We start from the raw sequence: 22077 nt of genomic DNA, 5'->3' as shown, positions 1-22077 counted from the left end.
AATCCGTGTGTGTGTGTGTGTGTGTGTGTGTGTGTGTGTGTGTGTGTGTGTGTGTGTGTGTGTGTGTGTGTGTGTGTGTGTGTGTGTTTTATCTTTCAGTGGGCGGGCGGGGGTGGGGGGGGGGGGGGGACACGTTCTGATTAAAAGGCAGCCACCACCCAGCCCGTCCTTCAAGGCAGGTGATCTGTAGTCAAGCCTCCCGAGGAAGACCCCAGCAGGTCCTGTTGGCACCTGTCATGCCAACAGCATAGAGACACAGCTGCCTCCAGTCCTGTGCCCTGTGATGCCTCTAAAGAGGAGGAGAAAGGAGGGGAGGAGAGGGGGGGGTGGGGAGTGGCGGGAAAGTAGGGTGAGGGACAGAGAGGAGGAGAAGGAAAGGCGAGGAGGAGAGGGGGGCCGGGAGGAGGGGCGGGGAGTAGGGTGAGGGACAGAGGGGAGGAGAGGGAAAGGCGAGGATGGAAGAGCGGAGAGGAGTGAGGATGGGATGGGAGAGCGGAGAGGAAGGCGAATGAGGGAGAGGAGGTCGAGGGAAGAGGAGGGGACGGGGAGAGAGGAGAGGAAGGAGAGAGGAGGGGATGGGAGAGAAGAGGCGGGCGAACGGCGAGTAAAGGAGGGAGGGAGATGGGGGAGGAGAGGGAGAGTGGAGCGGAGGGAGAGAGGAGACTGCTAGCACCATCTGCACTCGTCCTTTGTATTCCAGCCCTGGTCTTTAGCGCGACGTGAGGCTGCTGTGCACCGCTCGCTGCTCACAATGTAAGAAGAGGTGCCTTGTGGGAAGCGGAGCCTCTAGTGGGCTGTGGGAGAGGATAAGGTGTGTGTGTGTGTGTGTGTGTGTGAGTGTGTGTGTGTATGTGTGTGTCTCATTCGCTTGAATTCGCTTTTAGTTTCACACTACGAAATTTGGCACTCAGGGGACATCTTGTGTCTATTTATTAGGAGTGTGTGTCTGTGTATGAAAGTGCATGTTTGCACAAAACACACACCACATGAATGGATGAGAGTGCCAGGGACAGTATTTTTTTGGTCCGTGCCTGAGGATTCATCTAGTGTGTCTGTGTGTGCGTGTGTGTGTGTGTGTGTGTGTGTGTGTGAGATTGCCACGTTTATGACAGAAGTAGGGGAAGCTGTTGTTTGTTCTACCAGCTCCATTAGCATGCTCTCTCTCTCTCTGTCTCTCTCTCTCTCTCTCTCTCTCTCGCTCTCTCTCTCTCGCGCTCTCTCGTCCCCCCCACCCACCCTGTGTAATGGTAGCAGGGTGGGGTGTCCTTGTGTGTTTCGCCAGCAGACCGGATCTGTCCGCCAGCACCGGGTGCTGCTTTCGACACCCATCACATCATTACATGCCTCCCCAACACACACACACACACACACACACACACACACACACACATGTGCACGCACGCACACGCACGCACACGCAAGCACACGCACGGTGACACGAGTGCCACTGATGTGACTTAGTGGATGGGGGGCGGCTCCGCCTTGCTTTGATTAAATCCACATTCCCTTTGTTTCTGCTGCTGAGGAAGGGTCGAGAGAGTTTCACAGAGAGGGAGGGATATTGAAAAGGAAAAGTGGCTCTTTTGTAGTGGGCTCAGTGCAAGAGATGCAGTGCAGATGAAAAGCATATGATTTGATCAAGCACTCTCTCTGGGTGTCGCAACCTACCAGAACGGTGGGCCGGGGGGGGGGGGGGGGGGAAGTGAAGAATCCATGTGATCCACTGGCTGTCCAACAGTGAACCCAAGTGGACAAGAGAGGGAGTGACGCGGCGCAAGGTTGAGGCCCAGGGTGTATTGCAGTACATCAAACACCTCATTGAATTTTTTTTTTTGTGTTTTATTTTCGCTTTGGTCTTGAAGGGAGTTTCTTTACATCGCTCAGCCAGCGGGGCCATTGCTTTTTGAATTTGTTTTCCCTCGCCTTCTTCTGTTCCTTTTTGTTGTTTATGTTTCATCTGCCCTCCCTGCTCTCTCACACACACACACACACACACACACGCGTGCACTCCCCCGCTGGGAGGCCCTCTGCAAAAGGGGGATTGGTGTTGGAGGTTGTTATCTGTGGAGATGTTTCTCGCCCAAGTGAAACGCCAGCGTGCTAATCCACTCTTCTTCCTCCTTCTCCTCCTCCTCCTCGTCTTCCTCCTCCTCCTTGCTCCTCCACTTTCATCCTCCATCTCCTCTCTACTCTCCCTCCTCTTCCCCCTCTCTCTTTCCCCTCTCTCTTCCTCCTCCTCCTCCTCCTCCCCCTTCTCCTGCTCCTCCTCCTCCTCCTCCCACTCCTCCTCCTCCTCCTCTCGCCTCCTCCTCCTCCTCCAGCTCTCCTGTCGTCCTGGTGTGAGGAGCTGGGACGCCTCCTCCTGCTTCGCCACCAGAAGACCCGTCAGAACGAGCCCCCCGGGAAGGTCCCCATGCAGCCCCCCATGAACTCTATGAAGCCCGGACTCTCACACGGGTCAGTGTCCAAGCCACCAACTCTGGTGTGTGTGTGTGTGTGTGTGTGTGTGTGTGTGTGTGTGTGTCCACATGTGTGCATGCAAGCAGGTGGACTGTGTGTCTTTGTGTGTGCGTGCATACAATTTGTGCGTGCATATATACATGTGTAAATAGCAAAAGTGTGTTTGTGAGAGTGTGTTTGTGTGTGTGACTCTATTTCGCGGTATGCACGTGTCTGGGTGTCTTTTTGTGTCATCGTGTTTGTCCGAGGGTTTGTGTGTGTATGTGTGTGCTTCTTAGACATGTCTCCGTGGGCGTCTGCCAGTGTGCACGAGTGTGTGCGCGTCGTGCGTCCCCAAGGAGAAGGGACCGCCCTTCTCCTTCTCTATGCAGACTCCCCTGCTCCTCATGGATCAGTGAGCAAGACACACTGTCACACTCAGCGCCTGCCACCGCTCCAACAGCCCATAAAACACGCAGTTAATCATTACAGTGCAGCCTATCGCCGCCGTGGTACAACTTACCAGAGTCTCAGCCGTAAAACACATGTCTGCCTGTCTGTCTGTCCCCACGCCACACTAACGAAGACGAATGCATGCGTCACGGTGCGCGTGTGTTTGAGACGTGCAGACAAGTGTGGGTACCAGTCAGTGAAGTCGCTCTGTGTCTCCCTTTGGTCTTTTTTTGGTGTGTGTTTTTTTTTTGTGCTGACACCGTGGGTCGTGTTCTGTCTCTCGCAGTGATGGGTCCTTTCCCTACGACTCGGTGCCATGGCAACAGAACACCAATCAGCCGCCGGGCTCGTTGTCCGTGGTGACCACCGTGTGGGGCGTGACCAACACGTCCCAGAGTCAGGTGAGGGCTGATTCGCTCACACGCCCCCACGCCATGCACATACGCACGCACACACACACACACACACACACACACACACACACACACAAAGAGACACACACAGATATATCTGAGAACAGAAAAAAAAAAAAACTCTCTTTTTCACTCTCTCTCTCTTGCTGTCTTAGTCACTCTTTCTCCCTCATCTTTGGTTCTTTGTTGCTTTCTCTCATTGAGAAACAGCATTGCTTAGTATTCTCATAGTCTTGATGTCCCTTACTACACAAAGGATAAGGAGTGTCTCTTGACACGTTGTTTGATTTTAATTGGTAATTACATTTACTATTACATTTTGGTTATGTTGTCTTGTATTTGTAAAATTGAACCAGTGAAAATAGATGGAAAGCGATAAAGGATGCACAAGCCAATACAAAAGTTATTTAGTTTGTGATGTGATGATAATTAATGCTAAAGTGTTCACAAATTATGACTTACATTAAGGATAATTATACAATAGTTTATATTCAGTTGACAGAAATGAATTTGACCCGAGTTGACATGAGAAGTTTTCAGACTTAATGCTAAAAACCTAAACTCTGTATTGCTACTACATGTTGACACATTACATGCCTTGTCTCCGTATTCCTCACAGGTGCTGGGGAATCCCATGGCCAACAACAACAACCCCATGAACCAAGGGGGGAACCCTATGGGCTCGGGGATGCCAGGAAACAACCAGGGCATGAACTCTCCGCAGTTCCCCGGGAACCAGCAGCAGTTCCCCAACAAGGGCAACCCCAACCAGGGCTACATGCAGCAGGGCATGTACGGCAGACCCAACTACCCTGGGGGGGGAGGGGGCTTCGGTGGCAAGTGAGTCCGTGCCACCGTGGTGGATTTAAAGGGGTCGTATCTCTGTTGGCATCATGTTTAAATATTTACAATCAAATGCTTTGGTAGAAAGCGTCTTCTTTATAACAAAAAAACTTGTAATGTTCTTCTGTGTTGTATTGTGTTTTTGTCGGGTAAAGGATACGTCCCTAAATTAAATAGGTTCAAATCAAATGGACAGACCGGGCCAGTCAACAGTCCACCAGAGCTCCCTCCTCACTCCCATTGTGACTCTCCTCTCTGTGCTGCAGTTACCCTGGGGGTCCCAACTCCGGACCAGGGGGAATGGGCATGCCCCCCCACGGCCGGCAGCAGTCGGACTTCGCCCAGCCCGCGGCCGCCGCAGCCGCTGCTGCGGTGGCCGCCGCAGCTGCCACGGCAACCGCCACCGCCACGGCAACCGTAGCCGCCATGCAGGAGACGCAGAACAAGGACATGGGCCAGTACGGACCGGTAAGGAAAAGGCTAAAGCCTCTGTCGCCGTGTTGCCATGACAACTATGAGTACTGTTAAATATATATTTTCGGATTACAGCGAGAGAAGTGTATTGATTATGCACCCCCTCTGCGCCCCTGCTGCTGTGTGTTTATGTCGACCACAACAATTTGTAGTTACCTGCAGTTACCACTAAACAGTCCTAAAAATGGATGACATGAAACCTTACAGTTGACAAGCCAACAGTGTTTAAAGGATTAGACAGGAGCCCAAAATGATTGAATATAGCAGCAAAAAGCCATCGGCTGCAACCGTTTTCAGTATTGCAAACCACAAGTGAAGGATACTGTGTTGATGAATAGCTCTCCGTCTCGGATTACCTTCCAGCAGAGTGGTGATGTACAACAGCACTCAACCCCCATCTGTAGAAACGTCATTTGACGCCAGTGAAAAAGAAATCAGGCTTGACGTCCCTGGGATGTAGTCGGAGGCAGCTCATTCACAACGGCGGCCTGCGTTCTGAAATACATAACGTGACCGGGACCACCCTTTCTCTCCCCTGCCAGATGAGTTCCACCTTCCAGATGGGACCCAACCAGGCGTACAACAGCCAGTTCATGAACCAGCCGGGTCCCCGGGGCCCACGGACCCTCTCGGGGAACATGGGCCCCGGCATGAATGCTTCCAACATGGGCGGCCCTCCCATGGGGATGAACCAGCCCAGGGCCCAGGGCATGGGGCCGTTCGGGCCCCACGGCCAGCGGATGCCCCAGCAGCAGGGCTACGCCGGGCCCCGAGGGCCGCAGGGCATGAGCATGCAGGGTATGAAGAGGCCTTACCCGGGGGAGGTGAGCGGATCTTGATTTATTCAACCTTTATTTAACCAGAGGAAAGGAAACACTCGTTGAGATTCTGCATCTATTTCCCTGTGCCCTGGCTGAGGCATGCAGCTGCAGTCAGCCACGCTAGGTTTTCAGTGAGACTACGATCAATGTTCAATTTTTGCACATTAAATAACAACGACATCCGTCATCAGTAAACCCCAGACACACACAAGGGGTCACGTTCATTTCTTGGAGTAGAGAATGAAAATACAATTTCCTCTGTTTTCTAACTGTGCCTCTTTCTCTCTCTCTGTGTGTCTCTTTCCCCAGCCGAGCTACGGCGGGCAGCAGTACGGACCAAACAACCAGTTCCCCGGCCAGCAGGGTCAGTACCCGGCGCCCAACCCCGCCCAGAGGCCGCTGCCCTCGCCCAACTACCCGGGTCAGAGGATGCCGGGCCAGCAGCTCCAGGGGCAGTACCCCCCGCCCAGCGCCGCCATGGGCCAGTACTACAAGGTCAGCCCGCACGTCCGGTCAAACGGAGTCCGCTCCGGTCTATTTGTGTAGCCCTTAACACGAAGACCCCGGCAACGCTGCACCACCTTTGACTGCCAGAGTCTGGTTATTCTGTTTGTGTGGTTCGATTTAAGTGCTTTGACCTGGACCCGGAGCGACCAGCCGAGCTGTCCGGCTTGTTGTTCCACTGTTGCTCTCCGAGGTCCAGTTTAATTGTATTATCATTCTAGTCGGGTCGTCTCCCTGGGGATTAACCTGTCAGCGGCAGGAAGCTAATCACAGGTAGCTAATCACAGGTAGCTATACACAGGTAGCTAATCACAGGTAGCTATACACAGGTAGCTAATCACAGGTAGCTAATCAAAGGTAGCTAATCAAAGGTAGCTGATCACAGGTAGCTAATCACAGGTCGCTAATCACAGGTCGCTAATCACAGGAAGCTAAGGTCGCTAATCACAGGAAGCTAATCACAGGTCGCTAATCACAGGTAGCTAAGGTCGCTAATCACAGGTCGCTAATCACAGTGCCAGAAATAGTGCAGAATTATATGTGTGTTTTGTCGATAAACTACATTCTGATTTGTTGTCACTGGCACAAGTATTGAATAAGTGACTGTTGGGAACACATTGGTCATCTTTGACAGAAGCTACTGGAACTGGAACGCAAATCAATAGACGCAACAACAGGGAAGGAAGGGGGCGGTGACTCACTGAGCTGCTGTCAGAGAACAGTCTGCTCTTAAATAAAGCGCAGTTGTTAAACATGAAGAGGTTAGAGCGAACACAGCATAATGAGGCATAGATAGTCCTAACTTTAGATGAGCTCTCACAAAGTACTTAACTGGTGCTTTCTAATTACCTGAACTTATCATGAACTTAGTAAGAAATTGTCAATAGTTTATCAATCATCAACCTACACTTTATAAATGATCTGTTAAACCATTATATCACTCATCATTTATAACCAATTATGAACTGCTTACCAATGAGTATTCATGCTGGAACAAATACATTTTCCTGCCGTTTTCTAACCCAATCAAACCCATGAATAGACAAATTATGTCTTTTTCTTGACGTTTTTCATTGTTTACTCCCCATTAACAGCAAGAGCCAGGGTTTAACGGCCAGTCGAATAACTTCTCTGGGAGTGGTGGATACCAGTACAACCAGGGCAACATGAACGGGGTAAGGTTCATCTCTTTCACACCAAGACAATTATGTAGTCTTGTATCTAGATACAAGATCATATTAAATGAATATACTTCAGCATGCCGTTATCTAGTCTTTGCTTGGGTAACATCTTGGATTGTCTGTGGTTAAGTTATCTGTTAACAGTTATATCCGACAAAGTGATTTGATTGGACAAGGCAGCACTGGGACTTTTTACTATATTATCACTAGGCTTTACATGTTTTCTAATAGCGGCTATTTAAATGAACCATCGTTATCTATCCGAGATTGTGACAGACTTTTCACCGCAAAGATTAACATATTTCCACCAATAACATTGTGGTTAAACGATGAACATTCGTCACGAGAATATGAAGTGGATGACAGACGCCCTGAATGTAGACCTACACATAGTAGCAAGCTAGTGTACAGGAAACGTTTGCTCGTTCCTTGGCAACACTTCAATCCCAATCCAGTTGCGGATTTAGTGTTGGCGGATCCAAATAAGTGATTCGGCTCCGCCTTGCGGCCTCGTCCCTACGGTCAAATCCCAGCCATGCTGATATTCACTATGACAGCAGTATATCCTCTCACGTGATGTTGCTTAATTGAAAACTGACCGTGGACCTCCTGTGCGCAGCCTCCCAGGCCGGTGGGGAACTACCCCCACTCACCCGTCCCGGGAAACCCCACGCCTCCCATGACGCCGGGCAGCAACATCCCCCCGTACCTGTCGCCCAACCAGGACGTCAAGCCCCCCTTCCCCCCCGACATCAAACCAAACATCAACGCACTTCCTCCTCCTCCAGGTGAGCCCTCGCCTCTCTAGCCCTGCACCGCACAGCCCAGTCCCCCAGGCCCCCTGAGAAGGAGCTCCACAGTGTTCACCTATTCAACTAGGACGTTGAGAGTTGAGAGTGCCATGTCGAAGCATTACAGAGTGTTGAAAAAACATGTCCTGCCACTTTCCGATATAATCTGTGTCCCATACTTTTTTTTTTGTTTGCAAAAGTGCAACCAATAACTTTGCTACATCGTCGGTTAGTGTGAGTATTGTCACAATCCTTTTTGTTTTCTATAAATATCACCAACCGATGATAGCAAAGTGATGGAAAAACCCGTTTGCTGGCTCCAAATCCAACACAAAAAACGAATTACACAGATTATATTGGAAAGTTAAAAGGTTGAACCAGTGGAAATTGACCAGTTTGCCGTCCCCTCGTCTCGTGCCTCCCTCCACCGTGCCTCCCTCCACCCTAGTGAACCCCAACGAGGAGCTGCGGCTGACCTTCCCGGTGCGGGACGGGGTGGTGCTGGAGCCCTTCAGGCTGGAGCACAACCTGGCCGTCAGCAACCACGTCTTCCACCTGCGGCCCTCCGTGCACCAGACGCTCATGTGGAGGTAGCCCACACACACACTCTCTCTCTCTCGCTCTCACTCTCTCTCTCGCTCTCTCTCACATCCTGCCTAAGAACATTTAAGTGTAAATCATAGTAATACTAATCAATCAACAAAAGAAAAAAGTGAAAAATAGCCCTAATAATCCATAACAAGGGTGCCCCGGTGGCGCACTGGGCTAAGGAGTATACCATATATTAGGCACAGTCCTAATAGCAGAGACCCAGGATCGAATCCGACCTGGGTCATTTACTGCATGTCTTCCTCTCTGTCTTCCACACTTTCCTCTCTGTCTCTCTCTATAATAAAGCTGAAAAATGCAAAAAATAAATCTTTAAAAAAAATTATAATCCATAATTAATGAATGGCGGGTTGGTGTGGCGGCGGGCAGGTCGGACCTGGAGCTGCAGTTCAAGTGCTACCACCACGAGGACCGGCAGATGAACACCAACTGGCCCGCCTCGGTGCAGGTCAGCGTCAACGCCACGCCCCTCACCATCGAGAGGGGCGACAACAAGACGTCCCACAAGCCCCTGCACCTCAAGCACGTTTGCCAGCCGGGCAGGAACACCATCCAGATCACGGTCACGGCCTGCTGTTGTGTGAGTGGAGCCCGGGAATACTAACCCCATGTAGACGGCAACGGGGAGATCAAGCTCATACCATCAGGGTTTTAAATGAAATTCAATTCAATACAATTTTATTTGTATAGCCCTTAATCGCCATTACAGTCTCAAAGGGCTTAACAGGCCAAATATTTATGACAGCCCCCTGACCCTAGCCCCCAGGAGGGGGTGGTCTGTGGTCTGATATGCATTAAGATTACAGATGACGTCAGTATGGATGCAAATAGTTTCTCAACAACTGGACTTTAGAGTTGCTTTGGGATCCAAAGGGATTGGAAAATTATTGGTTGCATGGTGAATGTTATCGTGACATTAAGAGAATGTTCCATTTTCACAAGTGAGAATGGATGAAATCCATGAGCATAAACATGAAGATATCAGTTATAGAAGATATCAGTTATATGCTGTTGCGCCACGATAAATGGCCTTAAGGGAATGTCATTTGCGATTCGGCAGCATTGAAAAAAGACAAAAAAATACAAGTATTCTACAAAACATAACATAACATTATTGTCGTATTATGAACACAAACAATGAGAATGGCGTTGATGACCCTGACCCCACCTGGGCCCCCCCCCTCCACAGTCCCACCTGTTTGTGCTCCAGCTGGTCCACCGGCCCTCGGTCCGCTCGGTGCTGCAGGGCCTCCTGAAGAAGAGGCTCCTGCCCGCGGAGCACTGCATCACCAAAGGTACGCACGTACACACACTGCCAGGGACACACACTGACACACACACACACTGCCAGGGACACACACTGACACACACACACACACACACTGCCAGGGACACACACTGACACACACACACACACACACTGCCAGGGACACACACTGACACACACACACACACACACTGCCAGGGACACACACTGACACACACACACACACACACACTGCCAGGGACACACACTGACACACACACACACACACTGACACACACACACACACACACACACTGCCAGGGACACACACTGACATAGACACACACTGACATATACACACACTGCCATAGACACACACTGACACAGACACACTGCCAGAGACACACACTGACGTAGACACACACTGACATAGACACACACTGACATAGACACACAGATGCAGACACACACTGACACAGACACACACTGACACAGACACACACTGACATAGACACACACTGACATAGACACACACTGACGTAGACACATACTGATAAAGACACACACTGACACAGACACACACTGATAAAGACACACACTGATAAAGACACACACTGACATAGACACACTGATGTAGACACACACTGCCAGAGACACACACTGACGTTGACACACACTGACACAGACACACACTGACGTAGACACACACTGATAAAGACACACTGACGTAGACACACACTGACATAGACACACACTGCCAGAGACACACACTGACATAGACACACACTGACATAGACACACACACTGACACAGACACACACTGACATAGACACACACTGACACAGACACACACTGGCGCAGGCTTTATATACCCCAACGATGTTTATGTCTAAATAAATAATACATAAAAATACAAGGGCCCATTCAAAAACATTCAATCTCTCCCTCCCTCCCCCTCCCTCTCCATCTCCCTCTCCCTCCCTTTCTCTCCCTCCCTCTCGCTCCCTCTCTCCCTCTCCCTCCCTAACCCTCCCTCTCTCCCTCTCCCTCTCCCTCCCTATCCCTCCCTTTCTCTCTCTCCCTCTCTCTACCTCTCTCTCTCCCTCTCTCTGTCCATCCCTCCCTCCCTCTCTCTTTCTCTCTCCCTCACCCCTGTCCCTCGCCCTGTCTCTCACCCTACAGTGAAGAGGAACTTCAGTAGCGTAGCCGCGTCCTCCGGCAACCCCTCGCTCAACGGCGAGGACGGCGTGGAGCAGACGGCCATCAAAGTCTCCCTCAAATGTCCAATCACCTTCCGGCGAATACAGCTTCCAGCGCGGGGACACGACTGCAAACACGTCCAGGCACGTCTCAAACACAGGAGATGCTTTGCTGCATGTGCATGAGTTACTGTTGAAATGTTTGGGTTACTACCGGGTAACTCCAGTCAAACATTCTGGCTCCACCCCCCCCCCTTTATAGTGGGGGACTAGCTCAGCGGGACTAGCTCAAACAAAGGTGTTTGAATTTCCTTTCAAATAATTGTTTGAACATGGGGAGTGTATGTCATGTTAATTTTCTACTTACGTCTGTTTTTTGCAGTGTTTTGATTTGGAATCCTATTTACAATTGAACTGTGAGAGGGGTACATGGCGATGTCCTGTATGCAAGTAAGTTCAAGTAACCATCATTTTCAGTATAATATGTAATATATATATATATATATTACTTGCATATACTTGATGTATATAACCCTTGAAGTGCGACAATGATGATTGAAGTGCAATTATTTCCGATGTTAACACTGTATGTGTGTGTGTCACTTCTCTTCACAGTAAAACGGCATTGTTAGAAGGACTCGAAGTGGACCAGTACATGTGGGGAATCTTGAATGCCATTCAAAAGTGAGTAAACACAGAACAGCACAACGACAGTTGCTCCTGTTTGACTCAAATGGCTGCCAAACGGTGTCAGTTGCCAGTCGCTTAAGCCTATTAAAACCAACGTCTGTTGGTTTTTATGCTCAATGTAGATCAACTTAAGCGTTTGGTTTACCCTTTAAGAGTACTCCTCTTTCCAGAGATTCAATATTCACCAAGAACTACAAATAAAACTAAACCAACCGCTTTGTAGTTCATTAAACTCCCTGGTTAAAAACGTCCCTTCTTCACGTTCTCTTTCTCTCAGCTCGGAATTCGAAGAGGTGACCGTGGACCCGACGTGTAGCTGGCGGCCGGTGCCCATTAAGTCGGACATCCACATCAAGGAGGACCCCGACGGACCGCTGGCCAAGAGGTTCAAGACCATGAGTCCCAGCCAGATGATCATGCCCAACGTGATGGACATGATAGCCCAGCTAGGGCCCGGCCCCTCGCCCTACCCGCCGCAGCACGGCGGAAACAACAGCGAGTACGGCGGCCAAGGTAAAGGGGGAAGAGAAAGTCCCGGACGCAAAATAATGTTTTTGAATTTTTACTTCCGAAATTGAAAATTCATGAAAAACCAAGATGGCCTCGGCTGATGTGTCACACATTTCATCGCTCTGGTTGGTTGTGGGTCAGTCCAGTTAGGATTTTCTAAATGTAATAACTTTGTGCGGTTTGGGAGCGGTAAAGTGTGCACACAAGGTCTGTTCTGTAATAATCATTGAGGTTTACTGGAATATAAAGTCACAGGGTCACTTATTCGAAACATCCGCAAAATCTGGTCACAAGGGTGGGGGGAAAAAGATTTCGGAAGGCAAAGAGAAGAAGAAATCTTTCCAATAACATGAATATCATTGACTATATCCATCCACTCCTGTACCGTGGGAACTGCAGAAAGTAACCCACGCCTTGCGAGCATATTTGTGCCCATTTGTTCTGCAGTGGCATCACTTTTTATTTTTGCCCTCATTTTCTTCTATTTCTAGGCTACGGGGGCCACGGAAACTTTGACTTTCCCCACGGCAACCCTGGCAGCACGTCCATGAATGACTTCATGCACGGCCCCCAGCTTTCCCACCCCCCCGACATGCCCGGCAACCTGATGAGCCAGGACAAGCCGCTCTCCCACAACATGCCCGACTCGGTGAGTTCTCCTCCGCCGACGCACTCAGCCGGCTGGTGCACGCTAGGTGATTGGACGATGAAGAATTCAAGACGACGGACACTTTCAAAAAAGTGTACCCTGAACTTGTCTCCTTCCAGATTAAAACAATGCTAAATGTTTATAACTAACTAACTAGGTTCACGGTTTTGAACTGGGATTACTGGGATTGAGAGAGCACAATGTGTGTGATGGGTGTGTGTGTGTGTGTGTGTGTGTGTGTGTGCTCTGATCCTGACACAGAAACTGAGATATTATCTTTCTCACATTTTCCCGAAAGTCCATTAGAATGAAAATCTTGGACTGTTTGTCTCTCTATCCCTAAACAAACAAGCCCATTTTATTGCTTTTTAGTTAACTCATGAATAAATATTTTCCAGTTGATTTGCTCATACCTCGTTTCTATTTAAGTGTTTAACAAGGCGCCTTTTATTTTGACGCTCGTCCACAGATACCTCATCCTGCCAGCACTGACCAATCACACAGCTCCTTGCAGCAGACCCTACAGCACGCCTCTCCGCACCACGGCAACCACCCTCACCAGGGGGGTCCGCAGCTGCACCACGGGGGGCCTCCTCAGCCCTTGCGGCAGCCCCTGCCCTCCCAACAACAACAACAACAGCAACAGCAACTTCAGCAGCAGCAACAGCAGCAACAACAACAGCAGCAGCAGCAACAGCAACAACAACAACAGCATCAACAGCAGCAACAGCCCGGCCCTAACAACCATCCGCACGGCGACCTGTCCTTCAACCCCTCCAACAGCCTAGACAGTGGGTCGGGGTCGGACATGCCAGAACCTTCCTTAGACGTAAGTGTGACGGTGGGAGAGAGCGGACACAGTTGACAGTACACGTGGTTTACAAAATGCTTGGCAATGAATAAATACTGAATAGAAATGACAGAACAAAGGAAAAATCTGTACATGGAAATAAAACAGACAAACAATTGAGAAAACATTGAAAGCAAACCATGGATGAAAAAAAACGCAGACAAATTTATAAAGAACGTTTTTTGAGAGGGACTCAAAAGAAGATATTGTCGTAGGAAGTTGAAAGTGATGAAGTGTGCCAGTGTTTTCAGGACACCTTTGTACTCGATCGAAACCCTGACTAATGCGTTCTCCTGTACTTTCTCCGCCCACAGCTACTTCCGGAGCTCGCCAACCCAGACGAGCTGTTGTCCTACCTGGACCCCCCAGACCTCCCCAGTAGCAGCAACGACGACCTTCTATCGCTCTTCGAAAACAACTGAGGGCGAACTCTCACACACACACACACACACGCACACACACACACACACTCACAGACTGACTGACACATGCACATCAAATATAAACTTCTTGACTGCCTGGGGTTGAAACAGCCCCCCCCCCCACCCCCCCCGACCCCCACTCCCCCACGCCCAGCTCCCCAAAAAAGCGCAAATGTTTCTCAGAACTTGACAAACACACAAAGATGCACTCCCTCTCTCTTCTTCCTCATGTACAGTTTTCAGTGGCCAGCGCAGATTGACTGAAAATGGTGTATTAACTCTTAGCGGCGCTACCGAGAGGGCGGGCCTCCCTCGCTCCTCGCTGCGATACCTTGGAACTGTGCAGCTATGTTAAGTCGATTTTATATACCACACACACATACACACCGGTGTACGTGTGCACATTAGGAAAGTGTTTTTAGTTGTAGCATTTTTATAATTCATGTTTTGTTTCTTTTCAGAGGTTAAAAAAAGGAATGAATTGTATAAAAGAGAAAAAAATATATGTAAAAAAAAAAAGAAAAAAAAAAAAAAAAAAGCCCTTTCTGGCCAGTGTGAATTCTGTCCGTGTTGTGATTGCCAATTTGAGACAGCCACCGAATCTCAATGAAAAATGTTATTTTCTTGGCTGGTTAGTAGCACGGTTTTGTCCACCATTCATCATTTAAAAGCACAAGAGATTATGGCAATGCAAAAAAATAAAAAACAGGTTTTTTTTTGGTGAAAGCAAAAGACAGAGCTCCATTTGTGTCTATCGTCAAACATTTATTTACATAATTTTCTAACAATTTGTACCTTTTTTTTTTTCATTTCATCATTTTGGAAGTGGACGGATGGGAATATGGGAATAATTGGCCTTCATTTTCCTTCAGTTGTTGTCAGTTATTCTTAAAAACAGTAAAAAAAAAAAACTTCAACTGAAATCATATCAAAACAACCGTACATAAAACACACAACATAATGGAACTCGTGGTGGTCCTGAAGAGGCTAGCATTACGTTAGCGTTAGCACTACGAAGAGACACACTGAGTGTATTTGTAGGATCCTCCGAATCCTAACCCTATCCCGCTGAATTTAGTACTTGCTGCCGAAACGTACAGTTTGTCAGCTTCACATCGTCCCACACTTGCTAGTCTCAGCATTTTTTGTCAAGTAAATCTCCCCCTTCATGTTCAATCGTGTGCCGTTTATGTAATCTACAAAGTGCATGTGTGCCAACCCCTGTCTCGTGCTATTCCAAATGGTTAAGATAGTGTTTGTTTTTTTGTTGCTGTTTACTCAGCTCTTAATGTATCTGTAATTGTTATTATTATATTATTGCTATTATTATAATTATTATTACGTCAGACTAAATTTGTATCATTTATTTAAGACTAACACCGAAGGGACAATGCTGACGTCCGCAGTCATTTGCTGGATGTATACTGTTTGTGTTTGAGGTTGTGTGTTGTTTTTTTTCCTGTTAGTTTTTTACGCTGCAAATTGAAAAAAATCCATAATTCTTAGACAAACTGCTCACCATCACCAAAGTAAGGGGAATGAGAATCAAGATATTTGTGTTTGTTTGTTCGTGTGCATTGATTGTGCCGGTGTGTGTGTGTGTGTGTGCGTGTGCAGATGTGAGAATGTGTGTGTGTGTGTGTGTGGGTGTGTTTGTGTACAATTGTTTATACAGAGGAGGGATTACTGTTTTCAAAGACACAGGGCAAGCCAGTCGAGTCATCATCACTGCTGTTCAAGGAGAGCTTCTTGAAACAGTATTGGAACTTCTGCCACACCTGTTTTCAATTTGAACCTTTTTCGCGAAGAGTGCTGTTCAGTATGCAAATGTATTATTTTTTGAGAAAAAAACCTATTGTACTGTAAATATTCTTGTGAATATTTTTGTATCATCTCGATAATGTTTGGTCCTTACCTAGTCGCGTCGCCCGAACTCCCTAACCAATCGTCACGCCCTCATATCCAGCTGAGCGCTGACTTAGTTTGTAACCAGCCTACTGTATGGGTGCTCCCTAACTCCTGCTAACCGCTAGTCCATACGCCTCATAAGCTACTTCCTGCAGTTCTCTGTGCTCTCCCTGTACCCCTCTATTGGCCTTATTCACCTAGCTAGCCACCGTCTTTGTTCTGAACGTTTGCTGGAATGGGAGGAACTGAATGCAAAATTCCGCACTCAGTAACTCTAGCCAGCTAGCTTTTAGATCCATGATGGCTGCTAGAGGAACTGATTGTGAAATACTGCATTCGGTTCCCGTAGCCAGCTAGTTTCTAGATCTATGGTGGCCGCTAGAGGAACTGAATGTGGAATACCGCATTCCGTTCCCCTGGCCTAGCCAGCTAGCTTTCAGGTTAAAGATGTCACCAAGATGGCCGCTGGGTAAATAAGATCCATATTTGTCGTCTTCTGTATCGAATGCTCGCCCGTCTTTACGTCACTAGAAATAAAAAAACTGTAAATGACACACGCTCACACAAAGCAATATTTTTCTCACTGTTCCGCTGTGTTATATTAAACATCAACATCTGGTCTATTTATGGGTTTTATGTTAAAGTTATTCAAAATAATTCAATTTGGCAATTGGCTGGCTATTGGTGTATCTCGCAAACCTTGTTGACTAACAGGCAAATTATATTTTAATGATATATACATTTTTTAAAGAACTTCATATTGTTTTTATTTATTTTTATAGGAAATATGTTTTGTTCCTAAACGTAAGACCATTCACTTTTTTCCACCCTGTGTTTTGTTTGGTAAATTATTTTGTACTAATTTTTTCCCCCTTTTTTCATGTAAGACTAGAAAACATACTTTCAACTGTATCTGATGCGCTGATGACACACCACAGTTCTATGTTCATCATTATGTTCAACATATTTTAGGCGCATGAGTTGTTTGACTACAAACGAGTGGCATATTGTTTCCATATTTTAACACACACACACACACACACACAGACTGCCATTTATATCCTATTTCAGATTTATTCACCTGCTATTGGAAACGAAAAACAAATATATATATATATCAATCCCATGGAGCTATCATTTCACAGTTTGTTCTTTTATACATGTGAGCCAATTTTATGTATCAGACAGACCTACACCCAGAATCTATAGTTGCACAATCACAGCAAAGAGGGAGGGAGGGGGGGGCGGATGGAAGATATGAAAAAATAAATAAAAATGATGCAAAGAAGAGAGGCACGTTTACCTATTCTGGTCTAGAAGGGGTCTACGCAGTCAGTCTAGGTCATAGTGGGTCAACGTTTTAGTGATGCCTGTATATATGTAAATGAATATAGAGACACGTGAACAGAAATGTATTCATTTTCCCTGGGAATGTGCATTGTTTCTTCATAATAATAAAAAAAAATTAAGCTTGCAACCCCTCTATTGGAAGTGGCTGAATATGGAAAAATGAAACGTTGTTCGTTATAGTGTCTGTGGATTGTCCTCCATCAGCGTTTTAACCCCCCCCTCTCTGTAATATATTTTGACAACCCATTACATGTTTACATGTAATACTTAGTGTTATACTGCGTCACCTGCATACTCTTGAGGTGCTACAGCAACAACGAAAAGAGTTCTGGAGGGAATTATTCTGCAGGGTGAAAGACAGACTTTTTTGGGGTTGGGGTGGGGGGAGGAGGGGGGGGGGGGGGAGGAGAGAGAGAGAGAAGAGTCCGGAAGATTGTAACCAAATCCATAGTTTGTACAATTTTTTTTATATTATGAGCAGTTGGAATGGAAAAGCAAAATGGTACAATCTAAAGTGATTCATGCAATGTCGCCATTTGTCTCTATGTTTGTACATTGTATGTACAATCATTTCATATTCTAAACTGGTCAGAAAATAAAGGAACTAATTGTGATTTTTAGTCTTGCTGATCTGTATGTAGTTAGATGATGTGACAACCTAATATTTATCTAATAAATATGTATTCAGATGATACCTGTATGCTGCTGTGTTCTTGTCATTTTTGCATTTAAAATAAATACAAAATAGCCTTCTACGTAAAAAAGTAGACAGAGCCTTTAAAAAAAATAGTGTATGCACAGTGCTGCAAGTAGCTGCGACATAAATGTGTGTATCAATCATTTCTACATATCCAGGTAACGTCAAGCTGTGTAATAGCATATATCCGCCTATGGAGGGCAGTAATACGACTCGAGGTGTTGTTAAATACTGCAATTTTAAAGAGAACAAGTTTGATTCGAGGACATCACTCTGTACAATTCATTTAGTACACTGTGCACACTGCACATACGAGGCAGAAATGCTTATTTTAACAAATAGAATAAAACTATGTTCGCTGGCGTTCAACGCCGTACGAATGTGCAGCAGTGGTTCTTCGGCGGCTAAGAAACCTGTTGTGTATTTCGACCTTGCTGCCGACAATGAGCCTCTGGGAAGGGTTACTTTCGAGGTCAGTTCACAGTTAAATAACCATGTGTGTGCTGTCGACCTTTTACACACGCATGCACGCCGTTGTTTTACATCGCCTGGACATGGCACTATGTCCGATCTGTGTCTGCTCAGTGAATCATTAATCAGTTGAACATGTTCTAAATGAATTGTATTTTTGTTTTTTGTCTGCAGCTGAATGCCGATGTTGTGCCTAAAACAGCAGGTAACCAATAATGACATGTGACGTCAGCCAAACTTGTCTCTGCAGTTCCAACGAATCTGCAAGGCTGTAATTAAGTTTCCACACCCTTTATGTTTTTGTCCTCTGATATCTGATGTCCTCCCCCTTCAGAGAACTTCAGAGCACTATGCACCGGTGAACATGGGTTTGGATATAAGGGATCCATCTTCCATAGAGTGATTCCTCAGTTTATGTGCCAGGTTAGTTGCATGTCTTGCATCGTCTTATATATGCCGTTTGTTTGGTCAACGTGACGTGAATGACATTGATATTTTGTTATATGTTGTGTGTTTCAGGGTGGGGATTTTACCAACAACAATGGCACCGGAGGGAAATCCATCTATGGCTGGAAGTTTCCAGATGAGAACTTCAAGCTGAAGCACACCGGTCCCGGTAAGTCCCACTGGCGGTGTGTTGGAGAGCTGCAGGTGCTACCTGGGATTTTCTTCTTCAAATGGACAGATTAACAATAATATAACAATAAAATGAAGGTTGTGTATTGTGCAGGCCATCATGTTTTCCATTGTAATGTTTTCCATTTAATGTTTTGTGTTTGCTTAACAAACCCCATAGGAGTATTAGCAGCGGGCTGACTTTTTGTTTCCATTGTTTCCCACTGGCCATGACCTTGTAGTAATAATTGTGTAAAAAGGGGGCACTGGCACTCATTGCTCAGTTACTGCAATGTAACCATATCCTATCATTGTCCTGTTCATCTCACTTATATTATAATGAAGAATTGTGGAAAGGAGAAATATATATTTAAGAATACATTGAAATATAAATAATTGCCTGTAATTTGAGATAGTCCGTTGTGTTAATACAACGTTCTTGTGTGTCTACATGGGCACCCGCACCTGTATCTTGTTTTGTTGCATGTGCACCATCACCATAGACACATCACTAATCCCTATTTTGCATGTTGGTTCCTCAGGAATCTTGTCCATGGCAAATGCGGGTGCAAACACCAATGGGTCACAGTTCTTCATCTGCACTGAGAAAACAGAGTGGTAAGTACACAGAAACCAGGGACGGACTTTGCCAATAAATGACCCTGGAGTTTGACTCAGACCGGCCCACAACAGGGCCCGCAGTTCCACAGATAGGGCCCCCTCCACAATAGTTAAATTAACCAATACCAGGTATTGTAGACATATGTACAAGCCCCAGGCTGGTAAACTATGTTAGATTTCAGCTTATTTTTCTTTTTTTGAAGTCTAAATCATGTAAATTAAGAGTTATTGTCGACATTTGTAGACTCTAAAGTGATATTTTCTATAAGATATTTTGTAGGACTAATAAACTGTAACAAACTTTATAAGTCATATGATGACATTGCGATTTATCACACAATACAACTGAGTGCAGACGTTTAAGTGGGCAGTCCAGTATAAATAATTGATCATTATGTTATGAATAATTTAGCAATGGGAAGCTTTTGCCCATAGAGCCCATATCAACACTTGTTTATTATCAAGGTCTCTCTGCAAACGGCAGATTAGAGAAGTATTTTTAAAGTGCACGGCAAGCATCACATATTGGCCCCCTAGTACATTAATAGGCCTACTATTTTTTACACCTGCTTTTGGGCGATCCTTTATCAACTCGAACAAGACCTTAGTCAAACGAATGGCGTTCGTTCTTGAACAAGCCTTTAGTTTTAAATTTGTATCCCAGCAAGCCACATATCTTTTGTCCTCAATAAAACATTTTTTAACTTGTTTCTAAAAATAAGTATGTATTCAAACATTTTTTTCTTTATATTAATTTGTATGATGTATGATTCATCTAATGAACAAGAAATGTATTTGACATGGGAAAGCTGTGATATAGTAGGTTATACAGGTGGACTACTAATATACTATCAAGTGTATATATATAAAAAAAAAAGTGTACAGCCAGCTGTAAGCACATAACTCAAGTCTACTGGTCCTACACCCAGGCAGATGGTATCTGCGGCCAGAGGGTATCCTTGGATTGACTAGGCCTTCTTACCTTAAGCAAATGAGGAAGGTCATTCAAGGTTGTGCCTGCAATTGTGCTGCACACTTCCACAATACCCTTCAGTCTATTTACTTTTTTTTTTCGAGTGGCCCGTACCAGCTGACAAAGGACAATGTGAGGACTGATTCAATAACAAAGGAATAAACATTTTCATGATGCTTTTGTCAACATGAAAACGCCCGCCAGCTTGTCATCCATTATAGTGCAATGCTGACCACTGAACATCATGTGGATGCTGTCAGATTTTCCTCATGTACAGAATATGAAAATCAGGGGGACCTAGTCCGACAGTCGCCAAGCAGAAGTCCTCATCATTGTGATTGGCTAAACTTTGCCTGAACTTTGTTGATTTACCGTTCTGCGTTGGGGTGTTTGTGTGTGCAGGCTGGATGGCAAGCACGTGGTGTTTGGCAGTGTGAAGGAGGGCCTGGATGTGGTGAGGAGGGTGGAGGCCTTTGGTTCCCGGTCCGGACGGACCTCCAAGCGGATCTTAGTCTCGGACTGCGGAGAGCTGAAGTAGAGTAGAGACTCTGCTCTCTACTCTTATGCTGGGTTCTCAATGTGACTTGAGCCATATTAACATTAACACTGGTCTGCTCCTTTTACATATGGTACAAAACTTATGTGAGGGACTAGAGCTTAGATTTGTTTCATTGTATGGCAGGGATTTTTTATGGCAAATCACACTTGTTAAAAGTGTTCCATGGGTAGATATCATGGGTAATGTGAACTTGTGTAATAATCAAACCAGACCTTGTCATAACGTTTTGATTAATCCATGCATTGATTAACATGTGACAGTGTTGCTCCTGAACGGTGTTGAATCATTCCCATTTCAAACTTGTGTGTGTTTTTGTTTGAAACCAGAACTGTGATACAAACAATATGTTGAGTAGATGTAACCACTGGAGGCTGAAGCTGAGCAGATTTCTCCATAGTCTGTAAGTCATGTGCTGTAATCTCCATGCTGAGAAAGGTGAACACGGCCGTAACGTCGTGTGCTTCCGGGCCCTCTTCCTGTTTAACTTGGGAGGTTCATCTCGAGCCACATCACAAAGGGCAATCTCTGGTCATAGTCTGTTTGGCTTTTCTTGCCAGAGAGATGGAGTGTCAGACCGGCATTCTGAGGGGGTTTTGCACTCCCCTGTTTCAACCGTGACCGATCCCTTGGAGATCTGCTCTAGTTTGTTCTGTGAATGATTTTGTTCATCTCAAGTAATAACACATCTACTGCCGGAATAAAGTTTCACCTGGACCCAAATTTCAAGACATTTGTTGTGTACTGGTTGTGGTTCTGGTGTGGATATTGAGGTTCACGCGACATGAGGAA

The 22077-nt window shown here is 46.3% G+C and overlaps 2 protein-coding genes across 2 annotated transcripts in view; both read left to right on the top strand.

The window, feature by feature from the left end:
* The window catches only part of zmiz1a (zinc finger, MIZ-type containing 1a), a gene marked incomplete at its 5' end in the record, with an annotated part of 16583 nt that extends 2383 nt beyond the window's left edge, over nt 1-14200 (top strand). The window contains 18 exons of the mRNA XM_084485556.1: nt 2322-2457; nt 3179-3293; nt 3925-4145; nt 4415-4616; nt 5165-5446; nt 5753-5938; nt 7042-7122; nt 7748-7916; nt 8368-8509; nt 8898-9108; nt 9718-9823; nt 10957-11117; nt 11356-11423; nt 11589-11657; nt 11941-12176; nt 12665-12822; nt 13292-13651; nt 13987-14200. Of these exons, the coding sequence (XP_084341682.1) occupies nt 2322-2457; nt 3179-3293; nt 3925-4145; nt 4415-4616; nt 5165-5446; nt 5753-5938; nt 7042-7122; nt 7748-7916; nt 8368-8509; nt 8898-9108; nt 9718-9823; nt 10957-11117; nt 11356-11423; nt 11589-11657; nt 11941-12176; nt 12665-12822; nt 13292-13651; nt 13987-14094 (3011 nt within the window). The 3' untranslated portion in view covers nt 14095-14200. The remainder of the gene's footprint in view (nt 1-2321; nt 2458-3178; nt 3294-3924; nt 4146-4414; nt 4617-5164; nt 5447-5752; nt 5939-7041; nt 7123-7747; nt 7917-8367; nt 8510-8897; nt 9109-9717; nt 9824-10956; nt 11118-11355; nt 11424-11588; nt 11658-11940; nt 12177-12664; nt 12823-13291; nt 13652-13986) is intronic.
* A 4113-nt stretch (nt 14201-18313) lies between these two features.
* Nucleotides 18314-22002, top strand: ppifb (peptidylprolyl isomerase Fb). The gene is made up of 6 exons (XM_084485853.1): nt 18314-18521; nt 18695-18725; nt 18855-18943; nt 19040-19136; nt 19678-19753; nt 21132-22002. Exons 1-6 carry the CDS (start codon nt 18372-18374, stop codon nt 21265-21267), a joined length of 579 nt encoding a protein of 192 aa, XP_084341979.1. The 5' UTR covers nt 18314-18371; the 3' UTR covers nt 21268-22002.
* Nucleotides 22003-22077: the final 75 nt, after the last annotated feature.

The sequence above is a fragment of the Micromesistius poutassou genome (genome assembly GCF_964030765.1).
Source record: "Micromesistius poutassou genome assembly, chromosome: 21".
Taxonomy (NCBI): Eukaryota; Metazoa; Chordata; class Actinopteri; order Gadiformes; family Gadidae; genus Micromesistius; species Micromesistius poutassou.
The sequence above is the reverse complement of the archived record's forward strand: the minus strand, read 5'-3'. Positions and strand labels throughout refer to the sequence as shown.

What these genes read in the sequence shown, in the direction of transcription:
- ppifb (XM_084485853.1), top strand. Translation starts at nt 18,372, where the DNA reads ATGCTTATTTTAACAAATAGAATAAAACTATGTTCGCTGGCGTTCAAC. An exon ending in TGTTGTGCCTAAAACAGCAG is followed by an intron (nt 18,726 to 18,854) that starts GTAACCAATAAT and finishes CTCCCCCTTCAG; the next exon opens with AGAACTTCAGAGCACTATGC. An exon ending in TTCCTCAGTTTATGTGCCAG is followed by an intron (nt 18,944 to 19,039) that starts GTTAGTTGCATG and finishes TGTGTGTTTCAG; the next exon opens with GGTGGGGATTTTACCAACAA.